Source organism: Columba livia, chromosome 3, assembly GCF_036013475.1.
Source record: "Columba livia isolate bColLiv1 breed racing homer chromosome 3, bColLiv1.pat.W.v2, whole genome shotgun sequence".
Taxonomy (NCBI): Eukaryota; Metazoa; Chordata; class Aves; order Columbiformes; family Columbidae; genus Columba; species Columba livia.
In genome coordinates this window covers 57,655,865-57,669,727 of record NC_088604.1, presented here as the reverse complement: position 1 = coordinate 57,669,727, position 13,863 = coordinate 57,655,865, and the positions used below count along the sequence as shown (strand labels likewise).

The window sequence follows — 13,863 nt, the reverse complement described above, 5'->3', positions numbered from 1 at the left end:
TTATAATTTATTTCAGTAAATAAAACCAGCATAAAAAAATGCAACTAAAAGTACTATGCCAATATCATGCAAATTTCTAAACTACACCAAGCTCAGAAGCACTTGCTTTATTCATTTTTCTAGGCACCCAGATGACAAAAGCACAGCAAAAATGAACTATTTTTAGAAATAAAAAGAACTAAAAAGACAAGACCATAAGAGCAAATGACAAACATAAAGATTCTTAGTGATATGGTAATACAATGCTCCAAGTGGACTGAATATTCACACTTAACTCTTGAGATTTCTTTGGGATTTTGTGCACTTGATTACTTCTGTCTATATAGTGAGGCAGCGCTAATTTATGCATTCATACGGGAATGACGGGTGTCTGAGCCAGCACCAGAAACTGAATCAAGAAACTCCAGAGCTAAAAGCTAACAGGATACAGTCTCTTAACTCAGATCTGCAGATTTATGTTTTATTCATAAAAGCAGATACCTACACACCAGCTTGTGAAAAACATTCTTTTGGCATTATAACATTTTTACTTTGCTTATTAAAAAAATTATATATCTTACCTTTAGGTCACTTCCTGGCAAAGTACCTATGCCATCCTTCCAGTCCATAGCACTAAATACATCAAACTCTTGACCATTTCCACTAGAGGCAGATTCATTCATGATGCATATACTGGCAAAAAAAACAAAGGAGAAAAAAAAAAAGTTTTTATATGAAAATGCTTTAAGTGGTTTAATGCTTGTATCACCAGACATTTCTTCAATTGCACTCCACAGATTAGTATCAAATGCTTCCCTCAGCACACTGGCAATATGGACACCTGATGACAACGCTGATAATATACAGCAATGTAATAAAAACCAGGTGAAATCTTTTGAAAACCTTAAAATATAATACCCTGGTTTATACACTAGGAGAATATTAATGAGGCTGTATTGGGGAGAAATTAAAAATTTCAAACTGCAAACAAAGTGACATAGGGAAAACATACCTCAAGTACACCTAAGGAAAACATTTGTTCTGGGGAAGGCAAGACATGAGTGCACATCTATAAAAAATACATTAAGTGCTGATTAATAAAACTGTTTTCCCTTAATATCCGATAACATGCTGATGTGAATGCTTCACTCACATTCAAACTAAAATTTCACAATGAATTTGAAACTGTCTTTCATTTTCATTGTCTGACTCAGGACACCCAAATATTGCTTGTTTGTTTCCATACAGTTTCACTACATTTTGATTTGCATTTGTAAAATTTGTTTACATGTAGAGAAGAACAAGTACACCAGAGAAAACTGTGGCTTTCCCACACTTTATTTTATTGGATCGCTCTGTTTCAGAAAAGTGAAAGGAGAAGAGAGAATATTTATCTTCAGAAATAGTGGATTTGGACATTCTCTTCTGTGGTAAGAACTCATCCCAAATAATCTGCACAAGCAACAGAAGTTTACAGCACTTGCCACTGACGCCCAGCTTTGGCCCAGTGCTTGTCACTGCCACAAACACAGCACCAGTTGCACTGAACTGCCCATGTTTCGAGCAGCCAGTTGTGACTACCACCAACTTCTTCCTTTCCATTTCTTACAAACGTAACAATCTTTAAATCTGTGGCCTGGCACCTCATTTACTATTTGTTCAATGTGAAACCTGACTTGCTCATTTTCTTTCTCAAGAACTTCTGTGCTATGCCTAACAGCTGAAACAATTTGCAGCAAAATTAGTTCTGTCTTCAGTTTGTGAACTGCTAGCAAAAGCTCACCCCTTTTCAAATTGATGCTTTCTGAACTTTTTAACTTTCTAAGCCTCATATTCCTGTCTGCAGACTGCAAACTTTTCCTGCAAGTATCAGTATTTGAAAGTCAAATAGATAGAGAGCTTCCTCAGTGCTTGACCTTGTTTTCCAAAATCTAATTTTTAATTTGGGTCCCATTCCCAAACTCTGCAAATACCTATTAACACACTCTGGAAATCTGGAATTTCCACCAAAAAAAAAACCAAAACAAACAAAACTTGAGTGATATTTGTTCACTCACAGAAAAAGATGCAAACCAAGCAGAAGTAAATGCAGATCATCTTGAAGTGTTTTAACTGAAAGTCTGAGGAGAAAAAATGCTTAGCTAGTTAAACTCCGTTGTATTGTAAAGCAATCAAATTTACATTTTCTTATCAGAAAAATTATACCAAACACTGTAAGACCACTACTACAGATATTAGTCTGGTTTTGGGGCCACAGTGTGGACTCTGTTGTATTTCTTCTTGTTTTCTTCCTAATTTCTCGCAGAATTCTTTAAGACTCTGAGCAATGTCTTACTCCACAAGTACACTACAGCCACTACACAACATCAACAGGATGAGAGGAGCTGGACCTCAGGCAGTAATCACTGTTTAGGGTGAAAGCTTCTCCATTGCCCTTCATTTCATATGACAACTAGGGTTCACAGAAGACTCTTTGAGGAAAATTCATATATTTCGCATGACAAGTTTGAAGTAAGAAGAACTACATGATTCAATGCATTTTCTACATCTTTAATTTCAGTAATCCTCTATGAGAAAGTAGTGAAAACCATGCCATCAATGTACAAAATTTCTTTTTAAAATAAGTCAATAGATCTGAAGAAACTCAGTGCAAAGTGAGATATTCCCTGAAGCTATAGATACTGTATTTCAAAATCACTGCCAGGCAAAGTCCACCATCGTTCCCCAGGGCAGCTCCTGCAATACACCTGCACGGTACCTTGCAGAGCTCAAGCCCACCAAGCATCCAGCCCTCCACACAGCAGCAGACCAACTGAGGCAAGCTTCCACCAAACCCAACTGCAGCGCCACGGCAGAGGCGCAGGCCTTCTCTCAAGGACACAAGACCCAACCTGCTAGGAGCAGCTGAAAAATCGGATCTGTCCAGAAAGCTGTGAAATGTTAAGGACGTGAAACACGCTGGTTTGAGCACGTTGGGGTAACAAGCTCCCCGTGATTAGCCTGGCTAAGCAAACACAGAGCTGTGTTCTGCATTAACTGAAGCATTTAAGTAACCTTAAATTACCACCCTGTTTCGAGGACACTCGACCCTCCAGCGTTTATCTATTATAGAAAACATGTTCCAATTGTTTCTACAGAAGGCACAATAGAAAACGCGGAGAGACTTGGGAGGCTGTGGGGAAATGCTTCCTCCCAGCGGCTGCTGCCCCACAGAGCGAGTAGCAGAGGACAGCCGCTCCATCAGATGCTGCCATCTCGGATAGTGCCACTCTTGTTACAGACACGCTTTGTAACAGAACCAGTTGGAAAAAATTGACACGGGGAAAAAATAATCTTAGAGCCTAGCTTACTCAGGCAGGATGTAAACTGTGAAAGTAAAACAAGAAAAAAAAAAAGGTAACAAATGTTCAGAGAAATGTTCTGTCATTTCTCTCAAGAAACAAATACAAATTTTTAACTTATTTACACCTAAGGAAGTTTCCTCAGGTAGCAAGCAACAATAAGGTACATTCTCTTGTTTGATAAGGTATTCATTATGGTTTTCCTTTTAAAATTAACTCAACATCAAAGACATAATTTGTACTTTCAGATTCGGCAGCCTTCAGAAACGTTCTTGGTGAGGATGAAAAGGTCACAGGGCAACGCAGATAGGAATGAACTTACCAAAAGGAATTACATTTAACAAAATATCTGTTTCCAGTTTTGCTTGGTTTTAACAGATGAAAGATAGGGCTATATTCCTCTACTAATGACAATAAGGAGATAGAGACCAATTAAATTGTTACAGCTATGAGGTACTAAAAAAGGATGAAAGCATCACAATATACACATCTAAATCACAGAACAAAGAAAACTACAGAATGTCTTATCTAGTCATTTTCGGTTTCATTTCTAAAGCTCTAATGTAGTTCTTTGAACTAGTACAACTCATTCCATAATTATTTCGTTTGCTATTATTTCTGTTGCTACACTTTCCAAAAAGTAGTAAAAATACTAGATGAATAAGAGGCAAAGTAACTACAGAACTGTACCTGTGACTGTCACCAATTACCATCTGATGTAAAAATAAGGACATAATAGTACGAACTTGGAACAGTCATCTTCCAAACATGTCCAAAATCCACTATTAGGGATGTAACTGTATCTCAGTCTTCACAGCCATAAGCTATAACATTTATAAAAAAGTGTGCTGAATGCTAATATTTCAACATTAACTTTATTTTAGACATATGCAATAAATTAATTAAAATAAGTAAGCATATAAAACAAGATTAGACACATCCTTTAGAAAATACTTCATTTTTACCAGCTGGTGTAACAATAAATGAGTACCTCACAGAGTAGCAACCAGCACTAAAAATGAGATAGTTTCATGCAGTGAAAGACTCTCTAAAGATGTAAAGCAAAGAAACAGGAGAGAATATGCCAATTAAACTTACAAGCAGTTTTTGAAATAATTATAGGGTTATGCACTGAATACATAAAAAAATAATAATGGAAGAATTCTTTCTTTCAGTCAGTGCTTTTAAAAACTACCTGACACCTACCTAAATTTTGAAAGTCTAAGATGCCACCTGTAAAACATCCATATGATTTCTAAGCAGCGGGGCCAACTCAGTACAAGGTCACTGGGCAGCAGAGAGAGGAGATTTCAGCAGTAAAGTCACAAGTCAGCAGTGCCAGATTGGCACAACCCGTCTGCAATAGTGTGTCTTGTATTTTATGCATAGCTTTGTATTTTTATTTTTACTTTCAACAATTTCTGTAGCTACCCTGACAGGACAACTTAACAGATTTGCCCCGTGCTGCTCCTCTCCCCAGCCAATGGTTCCTTCAAGGTAAGGCAAAACTGGGCATGTAGAGCCAGAGAAGAAGGTCTCAGCAAGTAACACTACAGGTGAGGTCCAAGAGACAGAGGTCCCAAGGAAGGTGATATCCTTATGGAGCTGAGCCATGGTCCCTCTTGTCCACAGAACTAGGTGACACCAGCATTTCAGAAACAAAGGCAACAGGTGAGTTTTTTGTCCTAATACCGTGGATGGTTATTTTGGGCATTTCCAAGGAGGAGGCTGCTTGGTGTAGCACCCATGGGCTAGAGGGACACATTTTCCCTGCACAATAAATCAAGAAAACAAAATGGATCAGAATGGGACAAGTCTGCAAATACACTAACTTTTAGACACCAGGGGATCAAGCAGATACTCAGCTTCAGCTTTATTTCATGTGTAAGAATGCGAATAGTACCAGGGCTGACTTGTTATAGCACCAAAGCTACACACAGCAGAATTACCCCTTGCAACATAAGCTCCCTCTATTTCAGACAGACTCGGTATTAAGCTAGCTTCATAATGACAGCAAAGGCAAAGTCACCTGACTATAAACCCACCAGGGTGAGCCCTGCTTTTCTTCTTTCAATCCTCTCTTTGAGCTGGGTACACCCCACATTTGTCTCTTTTCCTCCCTTCATCTTTTTGCACCTGATTCTTCACTTAAAGAAAAACAACCACAAACAGGAACAGTGCAGGAAACGGTGAAGTGCTTTGAGGCTATCCACCACATTTTAATATGTGCTTTGTTTTGTACACGTTTAATGGGTCAATTATTTTAATGTTTCAGCAAAATAACTACCTGCAGATTACACATTTCCTTCAAAATCTCATTTTTCTGCCGTTTAGGAACTACTTTACTAGCTCTACCATGTTTCTATTCTGTGTGGTGAAGAGCTGTTTGAGTAAATGTCACTGTTTTGCCTGTTGCTCATGAAGTTTATAACAAGTTATTTTAAAGATGAGATATATGGCTTATATATGTATTCACAAAGGGACCACAGCATAAAATTCTTTGCCACTCTTAACACTTGTAACAGAAAATGTACCAGAATTCCTACTGATGATGTCCCTGTATTTCCTCTTATCTGTTGCTACTCTTCTGCCTGCTAGATTCTTCAGGGGTACTGTGTATGCTTCCTCCTGCTTCCCAGTACACCAGCTTAAAACCTTTTTCCTCGCAGATACAATCTGTCTACAGATGCATTACAAAAGGCTGTGAAGTCTGAGCCTGCACCAGTGCCAAAGGAGATTCATGCTGTCCTCTCCTGAGTCTGGTCTCTATCAGAGAGCCAGCACAGGTATTGCCGTACCATTGCTAGACACTGGGTAACAGTTCCACACAGCCCTTATCTACTACCTCATTTTCAAATATTCACTGAACATTATAACAATAGTCACGCAATACCAAGGCTAATGAATCTTAACACTGACAACTTTCATCTTGTTTATAAAGAACCCATACCTCATGCCAAAAAATTATTTTGCAACACTTTCATGGCTCCTTCATTTCTGTTATTGTCTGTGCAGTTTAACCTACTCAGACAATAAGACTTGAGTACAACAACTTTGAAATCTTATTTCTTAGTTTCTCTTAATTCCTTGAACCAGGCACATAAAGTTACGGAGAACTTCTGCCTTTGTTTATTTGTGCCTGCCTCCCTCCCTTCTCTGTGCAGACACCTCCTTGAGAAGAACTGTGACGCACCAAATCTTCACACTGAATATCACCTGGCTTATTTCAAATTGTTATTTCTTACCACAATTCAATATATGTCTGGATGCTCTTTTTGTCTGATTAATGCCTTCCTCTTCTGCTCCTTCTTAGCAGCTGCCATGAGTTCTGCTGTCCTTAAACAATTAATTCACCTTTGTCTAGCTCCTAAATAGACTCGGCAGGTTACTGCATTTATAGATTTTCCCTTCTCTCCAATTCATACAGAGCTTGTATTTCTCATTGTGGTGAGCAGTCCTACTACTGCAGCACTAATAAGCTGTGACTACACACACACAATCACTTTCTTCTGTAAGTGCTAAGTAATCACTGGTTCCTCACGCCCATCACTCACAATCCACCATCATACTAACCAGCAGTATTAAAAAAAAGAAGAAAGAGTAAATGGACTAGCTCACAAAAAGACAGCCATCTCTCTTCAGAGTAGGCGATGCCCAGATGCCCAATAAAACTGAACAAGTCAGAGGAAAAGGACCCATCACCTCATCACTTTCTTAAGTTATTGGAACTTTAAAAAAACCAACACTTTAGAAAAATTCTTTAAACCAAATGTGAAACATACACCACTGCAACAAGCAAGACCACAGTTCACTACAATTGCTCAACTGACAACAGAAACCATCCAAGAAGATCACTGCTTCAGCCACCTTCACCAGAGCACCACGTTCATGAGATGACCAACTGGACCACAGTCAACGCCACTGAAATCTCATCAGGAAAAAATGAGCACCTGGCACCACCCGGATGGAAGTGCAGCACTCTAAGACCTTCAGCCACTAGTTACAGGGAGCTTCCTCTTACAGATGTTCACCATATAAACTTCTGGAAATGCAAAAACTTCTTTGGTAAAAAGCACGAGTTTCCTAAACAGCTTTTATATTTAGAAAACTGTGTTGCGATCCTGAATGTGGGATATTTCCTAAAAAGACACACACTGAAGTTTTACTTATACTCAACACTTGATTTTTAGCACCCATGACGGAGAGTCCATTCACAAATAGAAACAAAAAAGCGAAACGGTCAGTCCAACGCCACTCAGCTATACAAGGGGCACGAATAATAAAATAGAGCAGAACTGAAAATATAACTCATGCTGCCTTTCACTGTAAAGCTTAAACACACCATGCAATTAAGAACAGGTAACTAAAATAAACGGAAGAGGCTGCGATCCTCACCGCCCGGGGAGGCTGCTGCATCTCCACGGGCCTCCTTCCCAAGAAGCGTTACTCGCTGAGGCTCAAACCGCGCTCTCGAGTGGGACAAGTGACACGGCCACGGGACGCGCCGCAGCCGCTCCCCACGCTGGCCGTGGGGCCGGGCCCACCCGGGGCGGCGCGGCTGGGTGGGAGCCGGCGGGCCCCGGCAGCGGCCGCCCCGGAGCCGGCCCTCCCTCCCGCCCGGCGCGGCGCGGCGGAGCGGCGCGGCAGCCGGAACGCGGCGGCGAGGCCCGGCGGGCGCGGCCGCCGCTCTCCGGAGCCGGCAGCCCGCGGCCTACCGCCAGAGGTCCCTCCTTGGCCAGTTTTGCGGCGTGTTTTTGCTGCACTTGAAACTTTCTGGAGAAAACCCGGGCTCAGGTCCGCGTCTTCCCCAGGCTCGGGCAGAACCACCGAGACAAAAGCGCCCGCCCGCCCATCCCGACCGGCTCCTCGCAGGGAGCGCTCGCGGAAAGCGGATCTCAAGTTGCTCCGTTTCCTCAGTTTGCCTTTTTCTCTTTCCCCTCGCCTCGGGCAATTAAATCGAGCGGTGGAAGAGTGCCCCTCTGCCCCGGCGCGGGGGAGGCGGCGGGGGCGAGCGCGCTACGGGCGGGGGGGGAGAGGAACTGGGTGTTAAGTGTTCCTGAGGAAGTTGCACAACGAGAGAGGGACTCTGCTTGTTTACCGGGTCCCTGGCTTTTTTTTTTCCTCCCACCCCCCTCCACCCCCCCCCGAGACCGGGATCCGGGAAAAGGAGGCTGTCTCCGAGTGGAAAGGAAAAAAATAAAAAAATGTTACCTTCTCCTCCCTCCTCCCCTCCCCCAGCGCAGAGGAGTAAGAGGGGAGCGAGCTCCTTTTTTCCTAGGGGGCTGCGGGGGTTTGCTCCCCGGCCGCTCGCAGCCGTCCTCTGGGCATCCCTCGGCGAAGAAGTCACCCGTTCCCGCGGGAGGGGCCGGCACACGCCGCCTCCCCGGAGGGCTCGCCCCCGCCCGGCCCCGCAGCCTCCAGCTCCCGGCCCCGCGCTGCAACTTTTTCTCTCACGCTCTCGTGCGCGCCCGCTCCGACGGGGAGGGGAAAAAAGCGAAGGGGTGGGGAGCGGGCTCCGCTGCGGCCCCGACGCGGCGCCCCCCGCCCCGGGCGCTGGCGCCCCGGCGGCCTCTCCCCAGCCCTGGCCGGGGTCTGGCGGCCGCTCCGCGGGAGCTGCTTCCCGTCGTCCGCCGCTCCCCCCACCCCCCCCCCCAAAAAAATCGCTTTCCCCCTCCCCCCGCCGAAAAAACACCGCCTCACACACGTTAGCGAGAACAAGTGTGCCTATATCCTGTTGTTATATGCACCGGCTGCGCAGACGGGGAAGGAGAGACGGGCGTGTACGCGGGGGCCGTTCCCCACCCCGGCCGCACTTCAGGCGAGAGCGCGCAACTTAACAGAAAAGCCGTGTCCTATTCCCTGCCCCCCCCATCCCCCCCTCCTCAGCGAAATACGCACTCACGTGTATGTGCACTCACATACACCGCCGGCACCCCGGGGCCATCCTCCAGGAGCCCCCCCAGGCCAGCCCGCGCAGCCGCCGGCGGTGACAGGCGCCGGCCCCCGCCGCCGCACGCAGCCCGGAGCGGGCAGGGGCCGTTCCCCGCCGCCTCACATGTCTGCCGCAGCGAGCGCGGCGCACGCACCGCACAGAGGCAGGAACTGAGCACTCGAGCAAAAGACTTTTTTTTTCGCCTCTCTAAAAAAATAAAAAAAATTGCTAGGAGCTTTTTTTTTTTTTTTTTGGTGGTATGTGTATGTGTGTGCAAACTTTCCCCAAAATGGCGGAAATTGGGAGATGATTATATTTTAAATATCTCTCGCACACAATCACACAAAGTGCAGGAGCGACGGAAAATACAAACTCTCTCCGCTGCGCGCTGAAGAGGCCTTCGCACACGGGGACCCACGGCACATTCAACCGGTATATCCCGGCAGCCGCCACCGCTCACCGCTTCCGACCAAAAAACCCGGGGCTTTTTCACACCCCTCTCCGCTGCGCATTGCCCCCTCGCAGCTCGCACTTCTCCCCGTCCTTCAGCCTCTGTGAACAAAGAACCGGGGCTTGGGGGGGTGGAACTCGGGTGGCAGTGAACCCCCTCCCTCCGCTCCGCTCCCTCCCTGCCCGGCGCTCACACGCACACCCATGCACCCCCACTCCCCCCCCCCGCCACCCCGCCACTGCACCCGCATCACATTGTTCCCAACAGCGCGGCGGTGCCCCGTAAGTGTCATTAAATGGAGCCAACTGACAAGCCCATTGGTGGGGCAAGTCTGCAAAATGTCTCTCCCCTTCCCTTCCCCCTTCCTTCGGAGCCCCCTCCCCCCCCTAAAAAAAAGCCCCCTCCAACACATTTCCACAGCTCCCTTCCCCGTATATATATATATATATGTACATATACATACGTGCGTGCGTGCCTGTGTATGTATATAAATACATTGCGCATATATATATATATATGTACTCCCTTCATGTGTTTGGGAAGAGAAAAAGAAATATCAGGCACCTCTCTCTTTCTTTTGTTCCTCTTTCACACTCGTACACTTATGATTTAGTGAGACCCCCGGTGCCCCAGCCGCTCCCCAGCCACTTGCGAGTCACTTGCCCACTTTCCCCGGCATTAACTTCCATCCTTTCTGCTCGAGGTGGTGGGGGAGAAGCCCCCCTCCCCTTCCCCAGATACGTTTCGTAAGGGAGGGAGAGGAGGTGCGTCTCTCCCTTTATCTCTCGCGCTCTCTCTAACTTTCATCCTCACCTAGGGGGAAAATTAAAACCCATCACCAGCCTTTGCCATCGCGGCTCCCTAAACGGCTTGCGGATTAGATCGGAACCCGCCGCTCCTTACCCCCCCAAAATTCTCTCTCTTTCTCCGTCTCTCGAGTAGTCCTGACAAATATGGTCCAGGGCTGCGGGCACAAGTGAGCATGCGCCCGCGGAGCCAGGGCTGGGGAAAGGGGAAACTGCCGCCGCCGCCGTCGCCGCGGCTGCTCTTCCTCCTCGCCTGCGCTGCCGCTGCGCCCCAGCCGCCGGCAACCGGCAACCGGGCGGCGATCGGCGGCCCGTACCAAAAATACAGCCGCCGACAGCGGCTCCGGCGGAGGTGCATCAGCTCCTCTGATTTACGGCCGACGCTGGAGGAATAATAAGGAGACTTGTGCAGCAGCCGCGCGCTATTTTGGGCGCTTTCAAAAATAATGCCGTGCACTTTTCGGGGTGGAAGGGGGTGGGGGGTGAGGGCGTACGGGGCTGGTCCTCGGCGGTCCCGCCAGGTGCTGGTGTGGCTGGGGATGGCGGGGGGAGTCTGGTTGCGGTTCTTGGCAGCGTCTTCTAAATAAAACAGAGCTGGGGCAGAGGTAGGGCAGTTCCGCACCGGTGATGGACGTGCAGGTCCTCAGACCGGGGCAGCTTCCAGCCAGGGCTCGCCCGGGGGGATGGCCTGAGGCCAGGCAGAGCGGAGCCCGGCTCCCCCAGCGCTCCAGAAATAGAGGTTTCATTCCGCATGGAAATGTTCCTTGTAATGGGCCTCGTCTCATTTAAAACCCAGCCAGTTTCCAAATTAAAAGTAGTTTCCAATGTGCCACCTGCCTGAATCTCTCCATCGTTGCCCTGTATTCACAAACAAAAATACTGTCTTCAGCAGTTATTTTCTGTCACTTGTTGAGAAAACAGCAAAACACTGAAGGCCCTTGGTATTTTATGGAGTTGGCCAGAGCGGACTTCCTTCACCTACAAGGAGGTCTGTTAGGCAAAAGAACATTAAGCAAAATAGACCTACACGAGGCCTAACTGGACTGGTGAAGAGGGAGCATGGAGGATTGCAGTCAACTGTACACATGATGATTTTAAATACATACATATAGTTGCAAGCAAAGTGTAAAAACAACACAGAACATAATTGTACTAATCTGAAATATTTTTTCAGACCACTGAGTATCTCCCTAAGGTGACTCTGTCCTTAAGGCAAAAATTGGCAAAGTGAATTTTGAATTTTTAATAGTTTGGCTTATTATTATGTATCTCTTAAAATAACCTTTACACCTCAATACATCTTTTGTTATTCCCAGTAATTATCAACAGCCAAACATTCTCTTGATATTATATATACTTCCTTCAACAAATATAGTGACAACTGGGCCAAATTGCTAGAAATCCTAATAAATAATAATAAATATCCAGGAATAAATATCAGCATTAACAATCAATTGAACAAATAAATGGCAAAATGCTCACCTACAAAGTCAGAATAATTAATAAAGTGGTTTATACAAGGCCAGATGCAGCCTTTTTACTATTATGAATATATATGGTGTTACAGTAGTTTCCCCATGGCAGGGACAGCATTGCACTGGGTACAGCTTAGAGGTGGTGTTTCTCTAAAAAAGAAATTTTCAGTCTTCAGCTTCCATACATTAAAGTATTTACTGAAGAATGTATATTAACATATTTAAGAATCAAACTTGACAAATCTCCCTTAAACTATGCTCATGCTCAAACAGTTTAGATGTGACTTTACTTAGACTTTTGCCATACTATCTTTAGTGTATCTATTTGTTTTAACTATTTTTTCTCTAAGCAGTAAAATGGGTCTCATACCTATGTGTTTTCAGGATTGGTGCCTAAGCTCAATACCTAGTTATTTTGTGATGAACGTTTCTCACACCTCCTCAACTCAAATAGCACTGTGTATAGGCTGGAGTTTTCATCAATGAACATATGTTCATTAAAAACTAATTATAGAAAACAGTATTAACCTAATTGTGATAATTAGTGATAACATACATTTAAACTCTTCTAAAACACAGATGCAAAAAATAGCAAAGGATAAGAAAATTCCTACTTTCCACCAGTGAACTCTTAGTTGAGGAAATTTATGGGTTAAAAACAAAGAATAAACTGTAACTGAAGTCGTTCAGCCATTTTCTGAAAATTATTTCCCAATGTTATTGAAGTGTTTTTATGCAGATAGTTGCCAAATAATAGGTTTTCTATTGTAGCATTAAATAGGCTGGGTTCTGCAGGAGACACTTAAAGAATGATACAATTTGGTACTACTTAAAACTCTTCAGGACACTTGACCTGTACTGATTATTTCTCTAGATGACATTGAGGTTTCAGGGGAGATTGTACCATACCCTGTTAAGAAGATGCATTTCTAAGAATACAAATTACGAGTTATCCACAGGCATTTTACTTATGCTTGAAAGACTTTGAAAGTCCCTTTTTTGAAAGTAACTTTTCCTTTGAAAATCTTAAAGGGAAACATAGAACTTGTAAAAACCTGTTATATTCTAATCTGTCTAATCTACTTGCAGAAGTCATAGGAGTGTAGCCCCTTACAGAAAATGAAGACACGGTGGAAAAGCTCCTTGAAGGATATCTATTGGAAGTCAGAACTAAAACCAAGTATTTGAAGCCGAGCATAGCTGTTCATTGGATCAGTAGTTTCAAATGGGTACCTCTTTGATTAAAGTAAAAGGAACTGGGAAATTAATAAAGGTATCCTCTGTTCTGTGTCTCGTCTTCGATCCTTGCCCTAATCATATTGTGTCAGCTCATGATGTATAATAAACCCACTATTTTGTCAATAAAAATATATTGAGTAAAAATAGATTAAATGTTAATTAAATATGTTCTTTAAACACTACTTCTGTTGCCATTTTACTTAACCCTAGACTTCTATGTGTATTCTTAATACAGAGAATTTTGAACACTTGTTTTCTATATGTAAGTATGGCATTTAATATGATTTTGGCAGTATATTTAATGACAGATTTTGGAGTAGCTAAATTTGGTCTCTCTCTGAGTATTCTTTTAACTTGATGAATAGGCATTTGTGATGTAGCCAAATACTGATTATTTTCCTGAGAGCATGCGCATGAACATCCGTATATATGGCTTCCAAATCCCAAATCCTGAATACCATTTAAGGTGGTGAGAGGAAAGAAATGTACATCATCAATTCAGTTTGTGTATTGGGTTTATACCATCATGTGATCTAATGGCTCCTCAGCAAATATCTGAAAATAAACTGAGTAAAAGAGAATCAGAATTTACATTTTACCAGATTACTTAGCACTTCTGGGGTCTTGATTTTTGAAGTAC

The 13,863-nt window shown here is 44.2% G+C and overlaps 1 protein-coding gene across 7 annotated transcripts in view; it reads right to left on the bottom strand.

Moving 5' to 3' along the window:
* Positions 1-10,791, bottom strand: part of L3MBTL3 (L3MBTL histone methyl-lysine binding protein 3) — an 80,560-nt gene extending 69,769 nt beyond the window's left edge. Inside the window, exons 1-2 of one of the 7 annotated variants that reach the window (XM_065056927.1) lie at positions 10,607-10,791; positions 561-672 (exon numbers count right to left, since the gene is read on the bottom strand). Coding sequence is in view for 6 of the 7 variants with exons in the window: in XM_065056923.1 (XP_064912995.1) it covers positions 561-672; positions 9,239-9,264 (138 nt within the window). In the remaining variant the exon portion in view is untranslated. Of the gene's footprint in view, positions 1-560; positions 673-7,715; positions 7,907-8,531; positions 8,946-9,222; positions 9,396-10,267; positions 10,423-10,606 lie in introns of those variants that run through there. The other 6 variants (XM_065056925.1, XM_065056926.1, XM_065056923.1 and 3 more) reach the window with 6 other exon arrangements.
* Positions 10,792-13,863: the final 3,072 nt, after the last annotated feature.